This window comes from Podarcis vaucheri (assembly GCF_965113315.1).
Source record: "Podarcis vaucheri genome assembly, chromosome: 14".
Taxonomy (NCBI): Eukaryota; Metazoa; Chordata; class Lepidosauria; order Squamata; family Lacertidae; genus Podarcis; species Podarcis vaucheri.
The window spans coordinates 55,286,524-55,312,577 of NC_138752.1; the positions used below are offsets into that span (position 1 = coordinate 55,286,524).

Consider the following 26,054-nt stretch of genomic DNA (forward strand, 5'->3'; position numbering starts at 1 on the left):
CTGTAGTCCGGAGCCCGGAAGGCGAAAGGGGCGCCCAGGCGGAGCCGGGCCCGGAGCCCCTCGGCAGCCCCGACGGCGCCCTCCCTCCGCCTCCGCGCCCGGGCTTCCTTCCAGCGCCCCCTGCCCGCTCCGGGGGGCGCTTTGCACATGCCCAGGGGCGCCCTCGCGGCTTACCTGGGGGGGGGGGCGCGCAGGCGCTCCTTCCGACCGGTCCGGCCGAGGGGCGGGGCCTGGCGAGCGCCGGAAGAGCGCATGCGCCTCGCTCCGGCGCCCCGACGTCACGGGAGCGCCGGCTACGTCTGGCGTGACGCTATTCCCGCGCCGGAAGTGGGGTCGGCGTGAGGGGAGTCGCGATGGCGAGGCTGGAGGTGCTGCGCGGCGGGCGATGCCTCCTCCGCCTCCTGGTCCGCCCGGGAGCCGCGGCGGCGGCGGCGGGAGCAGGTGAGGGAGGCCGGGCCCTGGCGAGGCCCCAGGAGGCGGCGGCGGCGGCGGCGGCAGCTGCTTCCCTGGGCACCGCGTGACCTCGCGACCCCCTGACCCCGCAGGCCCCGCCAGGCCCGTCCCCGCCGCGGATCTGGCCCAAAAATAGTACCTCGGCTGAACAACTTTGCTTCAGGATGAGAACAGAAATTGCGTGGTGGCAGCGGGACGCCCTATCAGCTAAAGTGGTACCTCAGGTTAAGAACAGTTTCAGGTTAGGAACAGACCTCCAGAACGAATTAAGTTCTTATCCCAAGGTACCACTGTAACTCTTTCTTGAACTGCTACCCTTAAAAATCAATTATCTCCCATGGGGTGTGTACCCCACGTTGGGAACCACAGTTCGAATTCTTTTATGGGGTACTTAGAGCCCCGTCTAGAGAAAGCAGAGGCCAACCAGTGTATATTGAGAATCAAAGCAGCTAGTAAGCCTGATCTTCGTTAACAGAGAATAAACTGTTGCAACAGAGTTCCCTCCCTCCTTGCAAGGAGACAAGAGAGACCCAGAACAATGGCGCACAGGACTCTATAAAGACTTTTGAAATAGCCCACTCTGTAGTCCAAGACCACCCCCCAAAACATCATACATACATCACAGAAGGAGGCGGTCTGCAGCAGAAATTTGAGAGTATTGCTTCTCTCCTGTCTGCCAGGATACCTGATAATGCCTTACTTGATTGCTTTTTCTGGACAGTCTGTCCATTCTTTTGTGATGGTAAATACTCAGTTCCTGAATCCCCTACACGTATTGATAGTGTGCTCAGCTTAACAGATACTTGCCAGACTGTATGTGCAGGGAGGTGTAAGCCCCTACAGTCCAAAGACCATTGGAAAGCCGCTCCCATTTCCTTCCTCCTTACAGAGAAATATTTGAGGTCAATTTGGGAGAGTCAAAATGGCTTCAGGATTGCTCTCCAGTACCATTTCAGACATGTGGAGTATATACTTACGTATGTGCATTTGCCTTGTAAATTTATGAACATTTATTCTATATTGGAGACCTTAGAATTCTTATAACAGCAGGTAGCATCCTCTAAAGCTCTGTGTTCAGAAGGGTCCCTGGCCCACCACCCAATGCTTCTTCCGTTTCAGGTCCAAGGGCCGTACTCCTGCCCCGACCGGCCCCTCCGCTGCTGCCTCCAGGGCTGAGCTGGGTGTCCAGGAAGAGTTACAGCTCGCAAGCTGCCCAGAGTGACGAGGAGGCCCCTCCGCTGCATCGACTGACCAGCAACCCCGAGGCAGTCCCAGGTCAGGCTCCCTCTCCCTTGGAGGCAAGCCACGCCCTGTCCTGGGCCCTGCTGTGGGGGGCAAGGGGGCAACCCTTTGCCGAGAACAGCAGCAGCAGCAGCACTTTCCTCTCCTTCCTCTCCATCTTGCAGGTTCTGCCTCCAGGCACGAGTTTCAAGCAGAGACCAAGGAGCTGCTGGATATCGTCGCCCGCTCTCTCTACTCGGAGAAGGAGGTAGGCTGGCTGCTCCTGCCCTGGTGCATCCCAAGGGTCCTTTTGCAGGGCTGCAGCCAGCGCCTGCCACTGCCCATGCCTGCTGAGCTGGCTTGACTAACTACTCGTTGGGGGATTCTGAGCCCTGGTAGTGGCTGCCACCTTAATTTAAAGCAGCTTCCCAAATGCAAACATTTGGAGGGCATCACTGCACCCCTTCTGCAGTGGGTTCTGCAGCCGTCCTTGTACCTCTTAGGGAATATGGCTGGTGTAGCGCCTTGCCCAACATGTCTTTCCTCAAAGCTGCAATACTCCATAGTCCGTGGAGCTTCCCTGAAGCCCCCCAACTCCTGGGAACTGCAAGGACCAGAACAGGCTCCCAGGAAAGGGAGTGAGTTGAAGGGCTTGAGGAGTCAGATCAGGCAGTGCAGTGTGCTTGCAAATCCAGGGTAGCTCCAACAAATTTTTCAGGTTGGTGACACACTTTTTAGATGTGCATCATTTCACGACAGAGCAATTCAGTTTTACTAGCAAACCGGAGGTTAAACTAACCCCTTTCCAGCTCTGGGATGAGTGTAGGAAGCATTCACGTGACATACCTTCTTCTTCTTCTTTGGCGATCCCTCGTAGCTTGTCTTCCATAAACACGGTTTTAACAATGAGTCCGTAAGGGACTGTGGAGGCCAATGCTGGATCCTTACGTCCTTCCACAGTGGGGACATTGGATTCCGGGTGGGAGTTGATCATGGAGTGGATTTGCCAAGCATGCCTTCCTCTTAGCTCATTTCTCCCTTGTGTCTTGAGTTCGAGTGTCTTCAAAGCCCACGACACCTTTGATAAAGGCTGTTCTCCTGTTGAAGCACTCGCAGGCAAGGGTTTCCCAATCGTTGGTGTTTATACTACATTTTTAAAGATTTGCCTTGAGACAGTCTTTAAATCTCTTTAGTTGACCACCAGCATTACTGCAGCTGACACACTAACACATCACAACACACTGTTTGGAAAGCTCTGCTCTAGGCGATGCCTGCGGCTGCAGTGTGTGGAGTCTCTCCTGCCTTTGGCTAGTGGGGGTGGAAGGCATGACCCGCTTCCATCTGGGATGGGGCGCTGCTCCACACTCGAGGGCCACTCCCCTGCTGTCTCTGTGGTGCCCATCTGCATCAGCGTGGCCTCTCCCTGCAGGTCTTTATCCGAGAGCTGATCTCCAACTGCAGTGATGCTTTAGAGAAATTGCGCCACAAGCTGATGTCCAAAGGGGAGATCCTGCCAGAACTGGAAATCCACCTTGAGACAGACTCCAAACAAGGAACCATCACCATCCAGGTACTGCTGCCAAGTGGATGACTTGCGCTAGAACTCCCCAGACTCCTGCTCCTTGGCCAGGGCTGCCAAGGAAGGTCTCTGGACCGGAGAGATTTTGCTGCCTCTGGCCCAAGGGGGACTGGTGTGGGGGTTCTGCCTAGCTTGAGACGTGGCCTTGGCCACAGCTACCCAGTGAGCTTGGTGTCTGGTGGGATTTGGCCCTGACTTAACTTCTGACCTTGGGCTGGACCCCATAGACCAACCTGCTGGTGCTTTGCTCAGATCAGAGCCGATCTTTCATAAACAGATAGAAACAACGCGGATGCGGAATGTCTCTCTTGCCCGAGTCTGTGCAGATGGGGGAGCGTTGCCCTCCCTATCCCAAAGTGGGGGCCAGGACATGACACAGATGTCTTTGCCATTCTCTTCCCTGCAGGACACAGGCATCGGGATGACCCAGGAGGAGCTCATCTCCAATCTTGGGACCATCGCCAGGTCTGGCTCCAAGGTAACGGGGCAGGAGGGTTTTGGGCAGCGGGCGCAGGCTCTGGGGGTGCAGCTAGGCTTGCCACAGTTCCAGGGTGGAGCAATCCCTGAGGCTACAAGGAGAGGGGGCACTGGCACCTGGCACATTGGTGACCCCCCTTTGAGTTGTTGGGAAGTGGCTAGACATCTGTCAGGGCAGCCTGGCTGCAAGCAAGGGGCTTTGTGTTCACAGGCCTTCCTGGACACGTTGCGGAACCAGGCGGAAGCCGGCAGCAGGATCATTGGCCAGTTTGGGGTGGGCTTCTACTCGGCCTTCATGGTGGCGGATCGGGTGGAAGTTTTCTCACAGTCAGCAGAGCCAGGCAGCCCTGGGTACTGCTGGCACTCGGATGGGTAAGTGGTGCTCCCGAGGGACCTGGGCAAGCCTGGGCAGCAGGCAGGAGGAAGTGTATGGTGCAGGCAGAAATCTTGGATTTTTAAAAATGTAAATCAGATTTTTTCAATTTAAATTGGATTTTTAAAATAAAATGCTTTTGGAAGAAAAAATCTTTCTAAAGATAGTATTTTATTTAAGTTGCATTATAGTCCAAAGGCTACTCATCAGTATTTCATGTGTGCTAAAACTCAGTCTAGTGTTGTTGTTTTTTTCTTTAAAAAAATTGTTTAACCACATCAGTTAACAAACATGGATATGTATACTGTAACGTTATTGTTTTAGTTAAATAAGTTGTTCAAATTGTTATTAAGGAAATGGTTTTCTAATCCTAGTTCTGGGACATTTGAGATCTCAGAAGCCTCTGGAGTTCAAACAGGGACGAAAATAATTCTCCACCTCAAGGAAGACTGCAAGGAGTTCGCCAACGAGGAGCGCGTCAAAGGTGATCGCCCTGCACCTGGGTGGGGTTCCCCAGGGTGGCTTGGTGGGGGTTGGCTTGGGGAGTGTGTGGCTTGGGGGGGCGAAGGCTTTGCACCTAGAAGCTCCCAGTTTCGGTCTCTGGCAGCGTCTCCTGTGAAGACCAAGACTCCAAAGAGCTGCCACCAAAAGCGGGCAGTTAATGGCTCAAGTTGGACCATTGGCGTGGCGTAGGTTCGCTGTTACTGGCTTCTGGGCTTGTTAAGTGCCAGGTTGAGAAGCGGGGGCTGGGGGGGGACTTTCTGACCCCTTCCGGCCCTCCATGTGCAACATACCTGTGGTGGACCTCAATGTGCTCACGGTTCTGCCTTCCAGGATCCTCGCAGCATCCAGCGCTGCCTTTCCTTTCCTTGTGGGCTGGTCCACCGTGTTTCTGGGCTCCCCTTGGGTGGGTGGGCTAGTGGGCATCTCTGGAGTTCGGGTGTCTTAGGGCTGTTGACTAAGGTTGATCATCAAACCCCTTTCTTCCTTCCACTAGAGGTCATCACAAAGTACAGCAACTTTGTTGGCTACCCCCTCTTCCTCAACGGTCGACGTGTCAACGCCATGCAGGTAAGGCGGCTGCAGACTTGCGCTGCTTGGGCCCCAAACATGCAGAATAATAATAATAATTTTTATTTATACCCCGCCCTCCCCAGCCAAGACCGGGCTCAGGGCAGCTAACACCAGGTATAAAAGCAATTGATTAAAATACAACTTAAAAACAAGATTAAAGTACAACATTAAAATGAAGCCTCACGTTCCTCTTCCGGCCTGCTCAGAACAAGGTGCTGGTCAGGAGGAGCCGGCTCTTAGGAAAGGCTCCAGGCCAGGAAGCCTGCCTGGGATTTTGCCTTCGCCCTGGGCTTTGTGGGGGCACTGTGCAAGTGGCTCTGAGGAGCAGCCCCCCCCTCTGGAGCACAGGGGCAACATTTGCTCTCTCCTGTGAGTTGCCAGAAGGACAGCGGAGGATGCTTCTCACTGCTGGGTCCTCTTCCCATGGCCTTTTAATTTCAGGGTGGGCTAGTGGCTTGGAGAAGGTTGCCAATGCCCTCCTAGTCCCACGCTTGGTCCGCTTTGGGGGCAGGAGAATTATTCTGGGCTCCTCTTTGCTATTCTGCCTGGAGCCTCGGGGTGTTTTGGGCTTGCCTCTGGACCAAACTCCTTCTGGCAGCAATGGCATTGGCTGTCCCTTGTGCCCTCTGAATGCCTCAGCAGCCTCTGCCCCCCTGTTCCCCCTCCCTCTGCGCAGGCCCTCTGGACCCTGGAGCCAAAGGACATTGGGGACTGGCAGCACAAGGAGTTCTACCGCTTCATTGCTCAGGCCTACGACGAGCCGCGCTACATCCTGCATTACAAGACAGACGCGCCTCTCAATATCCGCAGCATCTTCTATGTCCCAGAGGCGGTGAGGGCCCTGGGGGTACCCCCACTGCCTTCCAGAGGCACGGAGGGGTGGTGTGCAGGGGGGGGCAGCCCCACCCCAGGAGAGAGGTTGAGCTGGCTCCCTCCCACCTGGCAGAACATCCGGTTTCAACCTGGGCAACCCAGTCAGATGGGTGGGGTAGGAAGAATAACACCATTATTATGACTTCCTGTGCCTCTAGAAGCCCTCCATGTTTGACGTCAGCCGGGAGCTGGGCTCCAGTGTCGCTCTCTACAGCCGCAAGGTCCTTATCCTGACCAAAGCCACAGACATCTTGCCGAAATGGCTCCGCTTCCTGAAAGGTAGCCACCCTCACCTTTGCAGGTGCCCTGGGGCGGGCAGGGGGTTTGCTTCTGGGCCACAGCTCCCCCTTGCCCCCTCCTCCCCCTGACGCTGCCCCTCCCTCTGTTTGGTGCAGGAGTCGTGGACAGCGAAGATCTCCCTCTGAACCTCAGCCGGGAGCTGCTCCAGGAGAGCGCACTCGTCAGGTGAGCTACCTGTGAGCCATGTCCCTGTGTGTCCCTCCAGCCCTGGGGCTTTCCTGGAAGCGATTCTGCCGTGGCCTCCACGGGGGCGCGTGAGGCTCCGCTCACTGATCCACCTTCCTGGTCTGCCCTGCCCAGTGTCGGCTGCTCTGACTGGCAGTGGCCCCCCAAGGTTCCCCTTGCTGGGATTCACAGAATGCTGTGTGAGATAGTAAGTCTGCAGGCTTGAGTTTGCTAGCTGATGCAGCTGGCTGATGCAATCAGCCTGCAATACTTTCTATGCAAGTGCTGGGTCAGAATGCTGTCAGTTGATTGGCTGTCATTGGTTTAAAAGGGAAACCTGTCCAGCAGTAAAGGTGGTGGTGCAGAGGAGTGTGGTCAGAGAGAGAGATAGATAGAAAGGTCTTCCTATTTGTCTTAAGGTGCAGCCAGGTACTCTGACTGTATGAACTGCTTGTGTATTATAGCCTGTAGATATTTGTATATATAGAGCTCACAATAAATATACTGCACTGAAGAACCTGGAACTCTGAGCATTTCTGCTAAAGCGCCACGGAGAATTCACGACACCCCTTTCCTTTTTTTGACAAAGTAATAATAAAAAATAAGAATAAACATGTGCACTCCACCACTGGGACCATTCCATTGTAACTATCCAACCTCCCAAAATTTCAACACCTCTTGCGATGGTTTGACTTTCCGTTCTAACAGTACAAATTATACAAACACCTTCCATATCTCCTCAGAGTCATTTCTCCTGAGTATTCCCTATCTTACCTTAATGGCACATGGTAATGTATCATTAATAGCTATATCCCACACCTCTTTATACCATTCTTCTATTTTATATTCTGTTTGCCCCTTCCACTTCCTAGCTGTAGTAACTTGCGCAGCTGTCAATAAATTTGTGAGCAAGTCCTTCATTGCCTGCAATCCTTCCACCCCATCGTAAATTGATAACAGGGCTACCTCTGGACTTTTGGTCAGCTTTAACCCAGGGATTTCTGTTACCTCCTTAGACACCCTTTGCCAGAAAAAATGAGTCCCCCTTTCCTGCCTGCTCCTTTGGGCTGGGTCCTGGCAACCTTCTCCTGCAAGCCTGCTCCCTTCTTGGTCACCAGAGGGCAGGGATTGGGGCCCTCCCGGTGTTGCTGTGACTCCTGCTCCCATTAGCCCCGGCACCTGTTGTGGCTAATGCCAGGAATTGGAATCCCAGCAGGCAGAGCTGTGATTGGTCGAATGCTTTTGGGAGGCTTCTTGGTCACAGAGCAATGCCAACTTCTTTTTTTATAAATACAAATTTTTATTAGTTTTTAAACATATCATTTTCAACAGTAATTAAACATACTTTTACATCTCATTCAATTTTTTTTTACTTCCATCAGTCCTGTCTGAAAATTTTCCAATCTAATCTCATAGTATGCATTTCTTATTTTCCTTATTACATTTTTCAAACTCATAACCAATATCTCTATCTTTTTCTACTTTGTAACACTTCGTATATTTCTCCTTACAAAACTTCTTGTAGTCCTACTAGCGTGATTTGTTGGTTACAATTGCTCTTCAAATAGTTCATATAGTTCTTCCAGTCTTCTGTGAATCTCTGGTCCTGCAGGTTTTGAATCCTTCCTGTCATTTTGTCCAATTCTGCGTAGTGCATTAATTTCGTCTGCCATTCTTCTTTCGTCGGAATTTCTTCAGAGCAATACCAGCTTCACTTAGATTGCACATGGCACCTAGGCAAATCTTTTGGTGAAGGGGGGAAAGAATAGAAACCCTCCTCCGGGCCAGAGGTGCTTCAGCCCATCCCTGTCTGCAGTCTTTCCTCCGCTGCCTCTCCTGCCCCTCTTTTAATCTTTGGGGCTTCCTGGCACTTATCTCTCCCCCCCCCGCCATCTCCCTGATGTTGGGTGTTGTCCTGCAGGAAGCTCCGGGGAGTCTTGCAGCAGAGGCTGATCAAGTTCTTCATTGAGCAGAGCAAGAAGGACCCCGAGAAGTACGCCAAGTTCTTCGAGGACTATGGGCTCTTCATGCGCGAGGGGATTGTCACCATCGCCGAGCAGGATGTCAAGGTGTGTTGAGATGATGGGCGAGGTTTACTCTTGCCAAGTATCCAGAGGGAGGTGGGAAACCGGGTGTGATGCCACCTACTTCATTTATTTCATAAAATTTGATTGTAAAACACACCCTCGAAGCAGTTTACTTGGGCAGCGGATGCCCTGGTGAAGGGTGAGGGGTCTGCCTCCTTTGCCCTCTGACTGACTGGACTCTCCTTCGCAGGAAGACATAGCAAAGCTGCTTCGCTATGAGTCCTCGGCGCTGCCCGCTGGCCAGCTGACCAGCCTCTCGGACTACGCCGGCCGCATGCAGGCCGGCAGCCGGAACATCTACTACCTGTGCTCTCCCAACCGCCACCTGGCCGAGCACTCGCCCTACTACGAAGCCATGAAGAAGAAGGACGTGGAGGTGAGCAGGAGAAGCAAAGCCCCAGCCGGGGCCTGTGGGAGCCCCTTTCCCAGCAAGTGCTTTGGGCTTGGGCACCAGGAGCAGAGGAGGAAGCCCTGTGCCCGGGGTGGTGGTGGTCATTCCTCCTTTCCTTGGAACTGAGGACACCCCCCCCCCATTTGGGCCCCGCAGGTGCTCTTCTGCTACGAGCAGTTTGATGAACTGACCCTCCTGCACCTCCGGGAGTTTGACAAGAAGAAGCTGATGTCTGTAGAGACGGATATCGTCGTCGACCACTACAAGGAGGAGAAGTTTGAGGAGAAGCACCCAGGTGGGCTTCTGCTCTGCGGCGGGAAGAGGGTGTGAGCCCTTTTCAAGCAGAGTTGGCTTCCTAGCTTGGAGGAGGTGGGGAAGCACTCAACTTGGAGGGGTGGGAATACCCCAGGAGGCGTCCCAGAGGCTGGCCTCTTGTCAGCCCTCCCCACCCTCTCAGGAAGGGCTTTGTGGCTGTGACTGAGGGGTTTCTCTCCTCTTCCCCCGCCCTGATCCATCCCACTGTGTTCCTCCTCCTCCTCCTCCACCTCCTGCAGCAGAAGAGTCTCTGAGTGCCTCGGTTGCAGAGGAGCTCCTGGCCTGGATGAGGAATGCACTTGGCCCACGGGTTGCTGCCATCAAGGTGAGGGTCCGGGGCGGGGGGGGGGGGCAGGCAGGCAAGTAATAATTATAATTTCAGTTTTTATACCCTGCCCATCTTGTTCGGTTTCTCCAGCCACCCTGGGTGGCTTACAGCACATGAAACATTGTAAAACATCAGACACAAAACATTTCTCGATACAGGGCTGCCTTCAGATGTCTCCTAAAAGTCAGATAGTTGTTTATTTCCTTGACATCTGGTGGGAGGGTGTTCCACAGGGCAGGTGCCACCACTGAGAAGGCCCTCTTCCTGGTTCCCTGTAACCTCACTTCTCGCAGGGAGGGAACCGCCAGAAGGCCCTCGGAGCTGGACCTCAGTGAATGATGGGGGTGGAGACGCTCCTTCAGATATCCTGGGCCAAGGCCGTTTAGGGCTTTCAAGGTCAGCACCAACACTTTGAATTGTGCTTAGAAACGTACTGGGAGCCTATGTAGGTCTTTCAGGACTGGTGTTATGTGATCTCGGCCGCTCCCAGTCACCAGTCTGGCTGCCGCATTCTGGATTAGTTGCAGTTTCTGGGTCACCTTCAAAGGTAGCCCCACATAGAGCGCATGGCAGTAGTCCATGTAGGAGATAACCAGAGCACGCACCACTCTGGCCTGAGTGGGAGGCCTGAGTTTGCACACAATCTAGGAAGAACACCTTGAGGGCTTGGGAAGCCCCCTGGCTGGGCCTGGCAGGACTTTGGGCTTCAATGAGGCCTTTCCAGGAACGGGCGTCGCTGGGAGCTGTTTCTGTGGCCACAGTGTGACCTGTCAGGATGGTGATGCCTGTTTGTGTGAAGGGCTGAGAGCATAAATGACTGGAAAGGGCTGTTGTGGGGGATCTGGGCAAAGCCATGTACCGGCCTGCCATTTCCTCTCAGCAGCCGGGGGGTTGGCTTGCTTCCTGGGGCCTGGTGGGGAGGCAGGAGGGGCTGCTAGCCTTGACCTCACCCCCCTCCTTCCTGCTGCCGTACAGGTGACTCCCCGCCTGGAGATGCACCCGGCCATGATCACCGTGCTGGAGATGGGTGCTGCCCGCCACTTCCTACGGATGCAGCAGCTGGCCAAGACGACCGAGGAGCGAGCTCAGATCCTTCAGCCCACGCTGGAGATCAATACCGGGTATTGGATTTGGGGGTGGGCGGGGGGACAGGCAGAGCTGGACCTGGGGGAGGGGGATCCAAAGGCATCTGCCTTCCAGCAGGTGCTGGTCAAGGTACCCACGGCTACCTCCAGCCCTGGAGGTGATGCACTGGGAACCGCATTGTCACCCTCACATCCTGCTTTCAGGTGCCTCCTTATGGGGCCTCTGCCAGGGCTCTCCTTGGGGAGGGCAGAGGGGCTGGGCACAGGTGGAGAGGGGGCTTCGGGGAAGGAAGCCCATGCGCTCTGCCTGCTGCAGCGCTCAAGCTGCTCCTCCGCCTTCCCTTGCTAGGCACGCTCTGATCAAGAAGCTCAACCAGCTCCGTTCCAGCCAGCCAGATCTGGCCCTTCTGCTGCTTGACCAGGTGAGCTGGCTTCTTCCTCCTCCTCAGGGGAGAAGCCTCGGCACACAGAGGGGCACATGGACTGCCAGTGTCTCGTCATGCCCTCAGGAGAGCAGTGGAAAGGGGTGGGGGAGGCATCCAGTGCCTTTGCAATGTCTGGAGCTGAAATAACTGGCACCTGCACAAGCAGGGAACAGTGTAACCCCCTGCCAGCCCCACGTGGATTCCTTGGGGCCTTTCTGAGAGCATTTGAGGGGTGGGCAGAAGAATCATAGAATTATAGAGTTGGAAGGGGCCAAGCGGATCATGTAGTCCAACCCCCTAGGAGAGCAGCTACTGAGGGAAATGCGCCCCTCCTGTCATGTTTTCCTTGCCCACTCCTGGCTGGCATTCAGAGCAGAATCCCACCTCTGTCCATTGGTGCTCCTGCTATACCCTGGGACACAGTAAGCCAAGGTAGCCCCCCTCTTCCCTGACCCGCTTCATTGTTCCTTCCTTCACTGGCAGATCTACGACAATGCCATGATAGCAGCAGGCCTGAATGATGACCCCCGGCCGATGGTGAACCGGCTGAACGAGCTCCTTGCCAAAGCCCTGGAGAAGCACTGAGAGTCCTGCCTGGAGCAGTCCTGCCTGTCTTCAGAGGGGTTCCTGGCCTGGCTCGCCTGCTCTTTTGGCAAGCTCTTGGCCTGGGCTCCCACATCCGGATCTTGGCCCGTTGGAAAGAGCAGAGGGGCCAGAGTTGAGCCACCGGGAGCCATGGTCCTTTATTTCAAAACGTGTGTTTGCGCAGCCGGCTGTCAGGGTGTGTGTTTCTGGACTTGCCTGCAGGCTGCGTGTGTTGGCAGTACCTCTAAGTAAAGACTTTTTAACCCCCAGTTCTGAAATGTATCGCCCTGCTTTTATTCTGAGCCTGTCTTTGAGTGCGTGGTTCTTGGATCCCTTCTACAATGCGCACTGGAAGAGAGTGGCTCCGCACTGTTCACAAAACGTACTGGCAATTAAGGCCAAGTGCTTCTAAGCGTGCTCAACTTCCCCTCCCCCCGCCCAATGGCAGATGCAAGGAGCAGATCTTTTCCTGCAGCAGTGAGTTCCGCAGACTTAGGTTGGAAGGTCAAACAAGAGTACAGCCAAGAAATTGAAGCAAAGCAGCAGCCAAGAGGCCTGATCTTTATTGTTGCAACAAGGCTCCCAGCTACAACACAGAAGCAGAAATAAGCCCAGATCAATGGGTTACATCTGTATTTCAAAGTTTTCCAAAGTTTCCCATAATACATCTCAGAATGCATCATCAAGACATCATAGATATGTCAGAAAAGGTGTGGTCTCAGGTAGAACCTGAGATCCAGGCATGCCCCTGTCACTCAAATGTAGTCTCTTACACTTACTCCATCACAGTACAAAGGAAAGCATTTACAGTTTCCAGGTCCCGGAGTCAAGTCAAATACGCGTCTTTGTCTTGACCATCCCGCTAAGGGGTGGGTAGTAGGCGTTGTGATTGAGATGGTGATCTGTCTGACACTCTCGGGGCAGGATATCACCCTTATACCTCACTTCCCTGGATCCTAAGTGCCATTGGAACTGAGAAGATTGATATGAGTGATTTCCTATGAATTTCATTCATTGATCCACTACATGGATACAGTTATCAGCGAATTGCTACATTTGGTATTGACACTTTCCCTGTTTTCCTTTGTTGGAGTCTCAGGCTCCTGAGCTGAGCTCCCTTTGCGGATGCAATCAATGCCTTTGCAGAGATGTCACTGTTATTTTCTCTTGCGGATTTGCTTTGACAGGTGAAAGGCAGGGAAATGCATGTGAGTGAATGGTTTGGTGACGTGCAGGGGAGACTCCTCACGGTGTGTGTGTCGGGGGTCTCTCACTCCCCCTTCCAGTTTTCTCGGTCGCTGTGCATTGCAAAAGGGGCAGCGCTCCAGTCCGGGTGAAGAAGGAGCTTTGCAGAGCTCGCCTGGCCCTTGGCTACACCAGGCAGCTGCCTCCTTGAGGGGCAAGTCGAGCAGCCCAGAGGGAAGCCTCGGCCGCCCTTGGACCTGGGCAAGAACCGGCCGGGGGTCTGGAAGGGGAGACGAGGCCGAGTCCATGGGGGGGGGCTGCACCCGCAGAATCCTAGGAGTGGGGGTCCCAGGGTCATCTAGTCCAGTGTTGTCCAATCTTGGGTCTCCAGCAGTTTTCAGACTACAATTCCCATCATCCCTGACCACTGGTCTTACTAGCTCAAGATGATGGGAATTGGAGTCCAAAAACTACAGCGTCTCGGCTCAGTGGCGTCATCATCCGGCGCAGCGGTGGATCCGCCCATCGGCTCCCAGGCCGGGTCCCGGCATGCTCCGCGCCGCCCCACCCGGCGCCTCCGGAACCCGCTTCCGCTTCCCAGCCCGGCCCGGCCGCTCTCCGCTCTGCGTCTCTATGGCGATTCCTCCGGCCGCGAGCGGCGCATGCGCGGTAGGCACTCCGCCGCCCATGGGCGACTCCGAGGACGAGTTCCGGGAGTCCCGCCGCGGGCGCCTCAAATTGGCGGGGGGGGCCCAGGGGGGTCGCCGCCGCCGCCGCGCGCCTCCCCCTGCTCCTGCCCGCGGAGACCAGGCGGAGGCCCCCGGGAAGACCCGGCATGGCGGAGAAGGAGGCGGAGGAGCCTCTTCAGGGGCGTCTGGACTCCCCCCCGCTTCGCAGATTGGTATGGCCCGCTTCCTTTGTCTTTGCTCAGGCGGGTCGTACCAAGAAGCGCTGCGGGGGGGGGAGGCGTGTGTCAGCCTGGGGGCTGGGGGGGACACAGAGGGGGGGCAGCTCCTCTCTTTGCAGCAGCACATGGAGCCCGCCTGCTTTTCCCCCGGCAGGAGCCCCTCCAGGAGCGGGAGACGCAGCAGCAGAGGAAGGAGGACGCGGCGGAGGAGGAGGAAGATGCCGCCGCCCCGGGCAGGGGCAGCCGGAGGAGGAGGAGGAGGAGGAGGGATCCGTGCCGGTGACCCTGGAGCCCCCGGTGCCGCCAGGCGCCTCAGCCAGGAAGGAGGAGGAGGAGGAGGACCACCGTGCCAGGAGGCCGCCCGCTTGCCAGGACGGTCAGTGTCAGGGCTGCCCCGTTTCCTGCCATGGCTCAGCCTTGACGTGCTGGGGGTGGTGGTGTTGGCAATGGGCAGATCCTTCACCCCCCAGCTCAGATGCAGCGCTTGCATCCAAGGAAAACAGGATCCTGCCCAAACCTGCTTGCTGGCTTGAAGGTCTGGGTCCCAAGGCAGGTCACTGTCCAAACGTCACAGCCGAGGCTTGGGAAATGCGCCACAGAGGCCCCGTCCCTGTCCCAGGCGCCAGACCATAGCCCCCCCCTCCGCCCAGGGTGTCCCGGGGGTGAGGCTGCTCTGAGGGAGCCGGGGGGCCTGGGACTGACTCTCTTCTCCCCCCCCCAGTCCAGTCCTGGGGCTGCCCTGGGGCTGCTCATCCGGAGCTGGAGGAGGCCGGCTGGGTGTTCTGCCAGATCTGCCAGAAGGACCTCTCTGCCATGACCTCCGTCCGGAGGGAGCAGCATGCCAACAGGTGGGGGCTCCTTGGCTGGAGGGAGGGGGCGCTGCTGGGAGACTCGGGCCAGGCCTGGCTCAGCCGGGGGGGCAGCTGGCCGGGCGACCCCTCTTGCTCTTGAGTGGCTGCCTCCGTGTCTCCCGGCTCACCTGTTGCATTTTCTCCTGGGCCTCACCTTAAAGAGTGGTGGCTCCATGCCTTGTTTCCATTTCTTCGGGAAAGGCTGAAAAGGCGGGGTATAAATAAAAATTATTATTGTTATTATATACATTATAGTATACAAACAATAATTTGTAATGAACTACATTTCCATGTTTTTTTCCTTTTTCTATTTAATCTACTAAAGAGTTCAATCAAATATGAATAAAACCTCAATAAAAAATAAAAGGGTTCTTTAGCGGCTGGGCGGGGCGGGGGTCCTCCTCTCCTCTGAGGGCTTCCTGCCTGAAGAGACTCTGCTTTTCCTCTAGGTGCCTGGATGACCTGGAGGGCCCCCTTTCTGCCCCCGCTGCCAGGGGCCCGGTTGTTCCCGAGTGCCCCATCTGCGGAAAGGGCTTCAGCTCCCTCCGGAGCCGGGGCAGCCACCTGAAGCGCTGCGCTGGCAGGATGCAGGTCCCCCCCACGCTGCTCCTTCAGGCGGTGCGGCAGCAGCAACAGCAGACCTTGCTCCTCGGCCCCCCAGCCGCCCAGAGGTGAGTCCAGAGGCCCCTCCAGCAAGAACCCTTCAGGGCCCAGGCTCCCTTGGGTGTGGAGTCTGGCTCAGCGAAGCTCTTCCTCTTCTTGGCCTCTTGAGTGAGCCGGGGGGGGGGGGTTCACAGGGTGGGCCTGGGGTGCAATTAATGCTTCACTTGGGCCATTCCCCTTCTTGAGAAGACCCCCAGGTTCTGAGCAGCCCTCTTCCTCTTGGGACTTGAGAGGGCAGCATATTTGGAGAAAACCGCTGACCTGCCTTCAGGACTGCTCAGTGGTGCTGAAGTACTGGAGAAATGAACCTGGGCTGCCAATTCTCGCTTGTAGACCAGGATGAAGCAAGCAGCACATAAGCAGCGCACGAAACACTACCAAACCATTCTATGTTCTAAATCTTATATTAATAATCCAAAAATTGAGAGAACAAGGTACAAGATGTACTACAAAAGCCACAAATAGAAAATTGAAGAAGCCCGAGAGGCGGCACCCTGTCTAACTCTCGTGCGTAACATCGCTGATGCTTCGTTTGATCAAACTTACCTTTGTTGATATCTACAGGAGCCTGGCTAAAGGAACTTTAAAGACTGAATCTTCCTTTTAGACACAATTTGAATGAGTTTTCTGTTAGTGGCTTTTGTTGTAGATCTTGTACCTTGTTCTCTCAATTTTGGGATTATTAATATAAGATTTAGAATGTAGAATGGTTTGGTAGTGTTTTGTGCGCCGCTTATGTGCTGCTTACTTCATCCTGGTCTACAGTGGTGCTGAAGTGGCTTGGTCACCCTGGCTGGTGACATCACGCTTGTCATGGGAAGGGTCCCTCTTCTCCTTTTCCTTGGTATTTTGGCCCTGGGACCTTGCTGTCCTCCTGGAGCGGCCCAGGGAGGGGGGCACTGGGGACATCAGAGGCCAGCGGTTTTGCTGCTACATCCAAGACCATTTTTTGAAAGTGCTTCTTGGGGAGGTCCCTGCTTGGTACCACAGTGCAGTTCCTGTGGCCTCCTGCTTCCCTCTTCTTCCTTGCCCTATTTCATGTCTGCCTGAAACAGCTGGGAGCTGTCATCGTCAGGAGTGAGATCTTGCCAGTAGGTGATTGGCACCCGCCCTGCTCTGCTTGAATCAGAAGATGTGGTTCAGGTGCGAGATCTGGGCTTAGAGATGGAGCGGCCCTGCAGGGAGGGAGCTTCCTGGTCTGCAGAGATAGGAGCACCTCCCCTCTGAAAGGCAGCCTGGTCCATAGACAGGAGTGTTGCAGGACGCTTAGGGTGGTCCACTCAGATTGGAGGGGGGGGGCAGCTATTGCCCACTGCAGCTCCTGAGCTGGGTTAACCGACCTCTCCTGCTCCGCCCAGCGGGTCCAAGCGAAAAGGTGCCTCTTCCGCGCAACGCTTGCCGAAGAAACGCAAGGCGGTGGCCGAGGTGGATGGAGCGACGGAGGATCTGCTGGTTGCCATGGCCATGTCCCGCTCTCTCTTGGAGGAGGAGGAGGGGAAGACCAAACGGCTGGCCGGGAGCAGGCAAAGCAGGAAGCCCCGGAAAGCAGGTGAGCTCCTGGCGGAAGGCAGCCGGCCCCCCGGGGGGGGGGAAGTCTCTGGCGGCTGCCTCTGGCTTCTGGGCTCAAGGCAACTCGCGGGTTCCTTCTATGTCCTCTGGAAATGTGCTTATTCTGCAGCTATCTCGAGAACCTTTTCCTTAGTGCATCTTATCCTGTTGAGATGCCAGGGAGAGCCCAGCGCTGAGATGGGCTGCTTTCAGCCTGCTGTGCCAGGAAGCTGCTGGCGGGAGTGGGGCTCTGCAGCTCTCGGGTGCCCTTCACCCTAGGCCAGATCTTTAGCATGTCCATTTCCTGCATTTATGTCTGGTTGCGATTTCTTCACTGCAGGGGGGTTAGTCTGGATGACCCCTGGGGTCCCTTCCGCCTCTCTGACCCTCTCCTGCCAGGATCCTTCAACAGAAGCTTCTCAGACGAAATGCCCTTGTTCCCAGAGGGTGATGTGGGGAATGGCTGTGGCCCCTGCTGCACTGGGGCTGCTTCCTCCCCCTGCTTCTCCTCCTTGCCCTTCGGAGGCCTGGGCAGCGTTTGCTGTGGGGCAGGCAGGGGCTTCCTCCGTGGCTCTCAGACACGTTCCCTGTGTGTTGCTTCCTAGAGAAGAAGAACCGCGCGAAGCCGGGTCTGCCTCTGCTGCTGCCCCAGGACCCCCAGGAGGCCCGCCGGAGGATGGAGGCTCGTGTGGCGCAGCTGCTCTCCGAAGCGGAGGAGGAGTTCCCCAGCACCCCCCAGCTCCCCCCCAGCCGCCTCATGGGTGCTGAGCTCTTTCGGGGAGCAGGGGGGGCCCACGGCTCTTTGTGGGAAGCCAGCTCCTTGGCAAGACTGTGTCCCCCGGGCAGCTTCCAGGCCAAGGACTTCGCCCGCTCTGTTTTGTTGCAGACGCCCGAGGAGGTGGGTGTCTGTGTCGGGGGGGGGGGGGCTCCAACTCCTGCCTGCTTATTAGGTGCTCAGTAATCAGGCTGGCGAGGTGCAGGGGGTCTCATCCGCACATTGGCCTTCCTGGGACTGCCTGCTCAGGATCCAGTCTTGGAGAGCCCTTGTGAAACGGGAGCTCCTTCTGGGCGGTTGATCCTGGGGCTGCGCTCCCCGCAGAGCCCTGAGCCAAGGCCTCTCCCCCAGTGCCGTTTGTGCACAGCAGCGCTTTCAAGAGGAGGAGGAGGGGAGAGTCACAGGATCCCTGTCTAGCCGGGGAGCAACGGAGCCCGGGACCCCTGGGTTCTGGCCCCCGGACCAGCCAGGGAGCTTCCCAGAAGTGCCACTGGTGGCTCCAACTTGCCCCGTTGAGGCCAGATCTGTGTCCATCATTCGCCGGGGCCTCCACTTTTGCTTCATTCTGGAATAGAATAGAATTTTTTTATTATGGTCACAGACCATTTCCAGGTCACTTACAATATCAGGAAAATCAGGGATACATTGAATTGCAATTGGGTATAACAGAGACAATTCAGATATAGAGGGCAGTTTAAAAAAAAAAATCTTGGTTACTAAAATATAACCTAAAATTATCATTTAAAACCTTAATCCTTTTGGTTATATAGCTTGATCCCTAAGTTTTATGGCAGTTGCACAGAATTTGGCCACCCTTAGCGTAATCTCTAGATCCTTGTCCTCTACTAGGAGTTTCAGACATTGAAGTTTGGACCCATTTGGAGATTTTTGTATAACAGGAGTGCTTCATTCGGTTTCTGTTTCCTTCTGACTCTTCTCCTGGTTCCCAGTCTCTTCCTGCTGCTGCCTCTGGGGCATGAGGGGGGCCCTTGGATGACGGAAGGGGTCTCAGCAGGCCCAGGATGCTCTGTCCTGAGGTGGGGAGGAGCAGGTGACCCCCAGCCCCCTCCTCTGCTGGCTCTAGTTTCCAGGCAGAATGGGGAGGGGAGGTGGGTGGTGTTTTGGACTTGAGATGGCCCCCTTGTTTCGGGGCCAGCCTCGCTCTTCCCCTGGCTGCTCTGGGGCTGGCTGCCCACTGGCAGATAGGAAGAAGCCCCTCCTCGGCCCGAGATCAGACACCTCTGTCCTAGGAGACTGGACAAGGGTTGAGAGATGCCGTCCAGAAATGGAAAAGGAGCGATGTCCCAGCTAAAGGAGAATGGCAACTTGAACTGGTGGAATATGCGCAGCTTGCAGACTCAACACGTAGAATAAGAGAACAAGAAGAACATATGTTTAAAGAGATTGGAAAACATTTATTGAATGTATGGGAAATACCTGTGTACAGCTGAAAACACTGGCAGCATTTAGATAAATTTGACAGTGTAAATAAGTTGTGGTTGTGATAATGAAATACTGAATGGTAAAATATGCAGGGATTTGTGATATGCAAAATGAACCATGGAAAGAGAAGAAGGGAAGTCATTGATATCTTAAAAATGTAAAAATGAGTACTTTAAATTGTAAAACAGGAAATTTAATAAAAATTACACACAAAGAGTGTGTGTGTGAATGTGTGTGTGTATACACACACAGTCGTACCTTGGGTTACAGATGCTTCAGGTTGCATTTTTTCGGTTTATGGACCTCCGAAACGGAAGTACTGGAACGGGTTACTTCTGGGTTTTGGCGGTCACGCATGCGCAGAAGCACTAAATCGTGCTTTGCGCATGCGAAGTGCTGAATCGCAATCCGCACGTGCACAGATGCGCCACTGCGAGTTGTGAATGTGCATTGAACACATTTGCAACCCGAGCGTCCACTGTGTGTGTGTGTGTGTGTGTGTGTGTGTGTATAAATATATATATATATGGGTTGCGAGATGGTGGGTGTTGCCATTTGGGCTGGCTTCTGGCGTGTTGAGGCTAAACTTCAAACCTTCCTTTCCAGGGAGCTGTGCCAGGCGTGGCTTTGCCATCCTTGGGGACCACCAGACCGGCCGAGAGGGAGCAGGGGCCCCCGGCTGGTGCTGTGCTCCTCCCAGGAAGCGCCTCTGGAGATTCGAGGGAGAGGCTGCCTGGCCGACCGGGCGACGCAGAGGCGCTGCAGGACCTGGTGGAGCTGGCGGGAGAAGGGCTGACCCTCACCCAGTGGCAGCAGGAGGGGCCGGGTGAGCAAGGACTTCCTTGGGGAAAAGGGGCCGGCCAGTGCAGAACTGAGCCTGGAAAGAGGAGTCTGGGCTGTGGACGGGGGCAGAGACCTGCCTGGACCCAGAGCCGGTTGTCAGGTTACTTATTGTGGGCCTGTGTTTTTCTCCCTTTGCTCCAGGTCAAGGTTGGCTTTCTGGCGACGTTCTGCAGAGCAGTTTTCTCCAACCACTGGAGAAGCAGCTGCCCCAAAGGAGCTGTCCTCAAATGGTAAGGTTAGACCCCCATGTTTGGTTGGAAGGGGGGGCACTGTATTAGCTGGGAAGCAGAGGATCCTGAAACTCCCTGGGAGGAAGCCCCCCTCCTTGTGGATGCGCAAGGGAAATCTGGGTGCCTCTGCAGGTGGGGGGTGAGGGGGGTTTGAGCCCCACGGCGGTCCTTCCTCAAGGTCCATCTGGCCCCTGCTGTTTTCCAGGAAGGAGCTGGAGCAGGAGGTGGAATGTGGCCCTTCTCTCCCCCTCTCTCTCCTCTCTCTCAGCTCCCACTGGGCTCCTTGGCTGATGCCTTCAGAGGGATGGTGAACAACCCTCACCTGAGTGACGTCCAGTTTCAGGTGGACACTGGGGAGCTCCTCTATGCGCACCTGTTTGTGCTTTATGCGCGATGCCCACAGCTGATGGAAATGGTAAGGAGGAGCGGCTGGGGGGCACATCCCCCCGAGGGGTCTCCTTGTTCCTGGCCTGGGGTCTGGGTCTGGGGGTATCAGGCAAGGAGCGAGACTTTGCCCTTGCCATTTTCTCTTCATGTTGGCTCTCCAAAGCCATCTCTGGCAAGAGGGAATGATGCTCAAAGCAGGGGCCCCAATCCGCTGGCTGCTCCAGAGTCCTCCTCCGTCTCTTGCCAGGCTGGCTGCGAAGGTTTCCTCGTGGCTGAAGAAGGGGGAGCAGGGACCCGCCGGGTGCTGCTGAGCGATGTGTCGAAGGAGGCCCTGGGCGTGTTCCTGAGCTACCTTTACACGGCCGACGTCTCCGTCCCTCGCCATGTGCTGTCGGAAGTGGCTGCTTTGGCCAGGAGGTTGGTGGGCTCCCGCTGGATTGGGCCCTGCCCCCTGCACCCCCAGGCGGACTTCCACTTTGACGCCTGATGGAGACACTCCCCCCCCCCTCTTGGAAGCGCATTTGCACGCACCTCTTTTCTTTCAGGTTTGGAGTGACGGAACTGGCTGGCGTCTGCCTTGGCTGCCAGCCTGCCCTGGGGGCTCCTGGAGCTGAAGAGGAGGCTGGAGAGGACAGAGCCGAGACCTTTGAGGGGCTCCTGAAGTCCATGTGGCTGGACGAAGAGGAAGAAGCCTTGCTGCAGGGCGGACAGCCGGAGGAAGCCGACAGCGAGGAAGTGGGCGAGCAGGAGCTGGAGCAGATCTATGAGTTTGCTGCCACCCAGCGCAGAGCTGCCCACGATGGGCCCGCCGTCCGCAAGGGAGCCGCTGACCCCAGGAAGGGACCACAGGAGCCTGCAGAGGGCAGGGCAGCTACGGCAGAGTGGACAGGAAGCCTCTGCCTGGAACAGTCCCAGTGGCCAACTGCTGCTGCTGCCAGTGGCCCAGGGCCCCCCCTCAGAGCTGCCTCCAGAAGAGTGCCCCAGATGGAGGAGGAGAATTCAGAGCAGCACGAGCACTCGGCAGTCCTGTTTCCTGCCACCCAGGGTGACTGCTCTGGGCTCTCTCAGCAGAGCCGCTGTGCCAAGGAGCAGAGGGGCAGTGCGGCCAGCCCAGGCCCTGCGTCTCTGGGATTTCCCGGCCTCCTCCAGGGGCCACCGAAGGACCTCCTGCCCCTGGGATGCTCCTCTCCCAAACGGAGGCCGGCATCACCCACCAGCCCCTTGGCACTCCTCTCTCTGAACACGCGGGGCCTGTTCTCTACCCCTCCGAACAGCGAGTTGGAGCGGCCTGCGCGGAACAAGACCCCAGGTCCTGGCTGCAGCCCGGGCGGCCGTGGGGCCTCAGAGGGCAGCCCCATTGTGCTCTTGGATTCTGATGAAGAGGCAGAGCTTGCCGGAGCGGCCCTCTCTGGGCCACGCATAGGAGCCTTGCAGTGTCAGTTGAGACAAGGGGGGGCAGACGTTTCCGGTGGGCAGAGCCCATCCCTTCCACCCGCCCGTGAGGTGGGTCCTGGGGAGCTTTGGGACGCTGGTGGGGGAAGTCCTCTGCTTCTGAGGCTGGCCAGCAATGGAGAAGACAGCTGGGAAGAGGCCTCCAGTTGGAGAGTGCCAGACACTCCTCTGCTGGGCGGGTGCAGCTCCAGCCGCCGAGAGCCGGCCAAGCCCACCTTGGCCCCCGGGACTGAGGAGCAGGGGTCTAAAGGGGCTGGAGAGAGCCCACCCACCAGCAGCTCCGCTACCAGGCTGCCTCTGCTGGGACCCCCGCCTGCCCGGAAGAAGCCTGCCAGCAGCCCCGTGATGGTCGTGGGCGACAGCAAAGAGGAGCTCGATTCAGCAGCCCCCTGGCCCCAGAGCAGCCCCCTTGTGCCTGGAGAGGACTCCCTGTGTCGCTCGGAGGAAGGGGACAGCCTTCTTTTTCTGACAGCAAATGCCCCAACCCCGCTGGGGACTCCGCCAGCTAGGAGTCCCATGAGTGGGGGAGCAGCTGCCCCCCACTTTGGAGAGAGGGGTGCTTTGACAGGAGAAGACTCCGATAGCAGCGAGGTCTTTCCTCTGACCCAGAGAACGCCTGGTAAGTGGGCCTGGGGGAAGCAGAGGGTGGGGAGCCCTTGGCATGGGGCTCTGGGCTTGTGCTGTCTGGCATTGGCAAAGCCCCGTTGGCCCTGCTGGTCACCTTCCCCTCGCCGGGCAGCCCAGCTAAACCTCCTGAGGGCTGCGCCCACCTTGCTCTGTTCCAGATCTTGCCTTGGAGGCCGGGAGCGAGACGCCGAGGGCAGCTCCGCCCACCCCAATGCCATCTTACTCCATCATGGAGACCCCAAAGCTGAAGAAGGAGCTGCACAGGTGGGTGCTGTCGGGCGGCGGGGGGGGGGGGGGGCAGGCTCCTCTGGCAGGGAGAGAAAGGCTGCAGCGTTTGCCCCTGTGACCGCCTCTCTCTTGTTTCTTCTCAGGTTTGGAGTCCGTGCTCTCCCAAAGCGGAAGATGATCTTGAAGCTGAAGGAGATATTTCAGTACACTCACCAAGGGGCCAGAGCCTCCCAGCTGGCCTTGCCCCACAGCCCAGCCCAGCCAGTCCCGAGGACGCGAAGGCTGGCCGTCGCCTCCAGCCCCGTTGGCAAGCGGCTGCCCGGATCTGCTGAGCCTCGCCAGGGCACAGGGGGAAGCCAGGCAGTTGGCGGCTTCAGGGATCCTTCTGGCGGAGGCCGTGAGGGGCTTGGGCAGGGGCTTGAGCCCCCCGCTACAGGGCCGCTGCAGGGGACAGCTTCGCTTCCAACCGGATTTCCCCCTGGAGGAAGCACCAAGGACTCTGCGCCCACGGCCTCCCAGGAATCGACTGCGTCTTCAGGGACTGGCAGTGATGTGTCCGTCGCGTCCCAGAGGTAGGAGGCTGGCTGGGGGTGGCGTGCTCCTTCCTGCTGGTTCCCTCTGGCCAGAAAAGGCCGCTGGCCAGACAGTGGCCAGGCCGCCAAAACCCAAACCCAGCCTTTCTCACCCCTTGAAACGGTGTCCTGTCCCTCTGTCGCCACATAATCTGCTCAATGGGAATTTGCTCAGGAGCTGAAACCAGCCCCCCCCCCCGTCCCATCCCTCTGCTCTTCTGCCCTCTTTTGAGTTTTCATAGCAGCCTTGGCCCACTGCCTGCCCCAGGTGGAATCAGGGCTTCTTTAGAAACACAGCAAGAGCAGAGAGACTTAGGAAGGGGATTTGTGTGCCCAGAGCCACGGCGGCTGGAGGGGTTTTCCAACGGTGCTTAGGCAGGCCATTACTTTTGCTGCAACAAGGCTTGGGAAGGGCAGGGCAGAACGCCTCCTTTGCATGCAGAAGGTCCTTTGCATCTTGCTCTGTCTTCTTAAGGACTCCAGTCCTTTCGCGTGGCTCCACCTACACTTTGGAACTCCCTCCCACTGGACACAAGGCAAGCGCCTTCACGGCCCTCTTTCTGGCACCTGCCAAAGATGAGCCTGTCTGGACACGCAGAATAGGGGTGGGTGTTTAAACTTGGTTTTAGTTTATTGAATGTTTTACTGGTAATGTTATTGTTTTGTTTACCGTTTACTGGTAATTTTATTGTTTTATTTTGTTAAAAAACAACTTTAAACATCAAAGTGGTTTATAGTCTAGTGATGTAGACATTTTATGAAACGAGTAAGTAACTCAAAACCTGCTTCCCAGTCTGCTCAATTGCCAACAATCTGCCTCCTACGTTTTCTCCTTGTGTGGCGCCTGGTCCTCAGGCCAGAGCAGTGGTGTCCCTGACTCCTCGCAAAGGGCCAGTGAAGGGAAGAGCTTCTGACCCTCTCTCTCTCTCTCTCAGCTCTTCTTCAATGGAGTTCGGCTCGCTGGTCGAGGAGGAAGAGGAGGAGCCCGTCCCGGCTTCTCAGGCTGCAGCCCGGGAGGCACACAAAGTAGAAGCCTTGCGGCGCCACCTCACCTCCAAGCCGGCTCTCTGGCGCCAAATCCTCCTGTACCAGCCCATTGAGTTGGCTGGGCTGCAGGCAGAACTGAAGGAAAGCGGCGTCAAGATTGCGATGGGCAAGCTGATGGACTTCCTCGACGCGCACTGCATTACCTTCACGACTGCAGAAGCCCGGAGGGAGAAGCAACGGCACTCCAAAAAGCGGAGGCAGCGCTTCTGAGGAGTTTCTAGGGGCCTTGATGGTGGAACCGCCGGCGCTTTGCCCACTCAGCGGCCTCTTCTCACTTCCGTGTGTGTGTGTGATTTTTCTTTGACTGGGAGAGCTGTGGCAAAGACATGACTAAGCCTTCCGCTTAGATGATGCACTCGGACTGAACCGTGCTCCACCATGGGAGAAAACAGCTTCTTTGGTGGCCGTCAGCTCAAATCTGTACAGAGCAGAGACGCTGAAACGCACTGCAGTTGCTTCAGGGCCTCCTCCTTGCAGGTGCAGCTGCTGCCGCGTCTCAGCCTGTGTTCGCTGGCCAAGATTATGGGTTGTTAGGTGTGGCTCACCTTGAGCATCCCTCTGTACCCGTTGATCTGTGCCAACCATTAAACATGTGGGTGTAACATGCCTGTGTAATAAATATGTTTCACTAAAAGCGATTGGGATGAACAGCGAGGTTTCCTCAGGCTGCCCCCCACGTTCTGCTTTCCCCATCATCTGAACAACTGCTGTCAGCTCCAGCTGACAACCCACAGCTGTGCACCCCACATCTTTTGGAAGGTGGTCTGGTGCGAGGGGCTAGTCCCAAGGGGGGAGAATTGGGGCTTGCATTTCTAGCTGCTCATATACAGTAGAACCTCAGTTTTCGAACATAATCTGTTCCAGAAGACTTCTGAAACATTCAAAAACTGAAAGTGGAAGCCTCAATTCAATGTTGTTGTTTAGTCGTGTCAATAGGGAAACTCAAAATGGAAGGCGTGTCAGACGTTTGGGTTCTGAAAAACGTTTGAAACTGGGAGCATTTACTTCCGGGTTTTCAGCGTTTGGGAGCCAAAATGTTCGATAACGGAGCCGTTTGAGGTTTGACTCTATAAGGATGGAGTTGAGGACGGATTGGCGGTCTTAAGCTTACTCTAGAGCAGGAGAGAGGCTTTATATTGTTTCTGCCATTTAGTCTATACTGCAGCCTGGATTTGTTCTCAAATGATGCACATGCCGTTGTTCCCAGTGGGTGGGCTTCTGCAACAGACCCTTTTGCCTGCACAGGCATCTCCCAAAGGGAAGAGTGCTGGAAGCTCAGAATCGAATGAATTGCCATTTTGGCCTTGTACTCTTTCTAGCACAAAACTGGCCGCCTCTTCTGAGAATCGCTTGTCCTTAAGAACTTTGGTGGACTGTCTAATATGCCCTTCACAGGACTAGCATTCAGTGCAAGTTGTTGATTGTAAAGCTGGGACATCTCTCTAGCCAAGAGCACTGCAAATTGTCACTTGTTCTTGGACTTTAACTAGCTCTAGCAGGGATTCTATATAGAACACACAAGCAGCCTTTTAACCAGTAAGTTTATGAGGGGTTTTTTTTGGGGG

General features: G+C 56.0%; 2 protein-coding genes across 4 annotated transcripts; both read left to right on the plus strand.

Annotated features, from left to right (window-relative positions):
* Nucleotides 1-295: 295 nt before the first annotated feature.
* TRAP1 (TNF receptor associated protein 1) lies at nt 296-12,000 on the plus strand. Of its 2 annotated transcripts, none has more exons than XM_082197981.1 (18): nt 296-441; nt 1,573-1,728; nt 1,860-1,942; nt 3,104-3,244; nt 3,660-3,731; nt 3,942-4,102; nt 4,478-4,587; nt 5,101-5,174; nt 5,854-6,009; nt 6,209-6,329; nt 6,446-6,515; nt 8,437-8,584; nt 8,793-8,978; nt 9,150-9,288; nt 9,548-9,633; nt 10,612-10,757; nt 11,071-11,143; nt 11,630-12,000. In XM_082197981.1, exons 1-18 carry the CDS (start codon nt 354-356, stop codon nt 11,729-11,731), a joined length of 2,112 nt encoding a protein of 703 aa, XP_082054107.1. In that variant the 5' UTR covers nt 296-353; the 3' UTR covers nt 11,732-12,000. The 2 variants fall into 2 exon arrangements, with proteins under 2 accessions (XP_082054107.1, XP_082054108.1); XM_082197982.1 differs by having other exon boundaries at nt 9,551-9,633.
* Nucleotides 12,001-13,549: 1,549 nt separating this feature from the next.
* SLX4 (SLX4 structure-specific endonuclease subunit) lies at nt 13,550-25,093 on the plus strand (the record flags this gene model as incomplete). Of its 2 annotated transcripts, none has more annotated exons than XM_082199285.1 (14): nt 13,550-13,817; nt 13,978-14,199; nt 14,545-14,671; nt 15,124-15,345; nt 16,696-16,886; nt 17,491-17,783; nt 19,710-19,929; nt 20,088-20,176; nt 20,445-20,591; nt 20,811-20,980; nt 21,109-22,634; nt 22,801-22,906; nt 23,014-23,442; nt 24,378-25,093. In XM_082199285.1, the coding sequence occupies 14 exons, from the start codon at nt 13,550-13,552 to the stop codon at nt 24,697-24,699; spliced, it is 4,332 nt and encodes a 1,443-aa protein (XP_082055411.1). In that variant the 3' UTR covers nt 24,700-25,093. The 2 variants fall into 2 exon arrangements, with proteins under 2 accessions (XP_082055411.1, XP_082055410.1); XM_082199284.1 differs by having other exon boundaries at nt 13,586-13,817; nt 20,382-20,591.
* Between the last annotated feature and the right edge of the window lie 961 nt (nt 25,094-26,054).

What these genes read in the sequence shown, in the direction of transcription:
- TRAP1 (XM_082197981.1), top strand. Translation starts at nt 354, where the DNA reads ATGGCGAGGCTGGAGGTGCTGCGCGGCGGGCGATGCCTCCTCCGCCTC. An exon ending in CAACCCCGAGGCAGTCCCAG is followed by an intron (nt 1,729 to 1,859) that starts GTCAGGCTCCCT and finishes TCCATCTTGCAG; the next exon opens with GTTCTGCCTCCAGGCACGAG. An exon ending in TCTTCTATGTCCCAGAGGCG is followed by an intron (nt 6,010 to 6,208) that starts GTGAGGGCCCTG and finishes CTGTGCCTCTAG; the next exon opens with AAGCCCTCCATGTTTGACGT.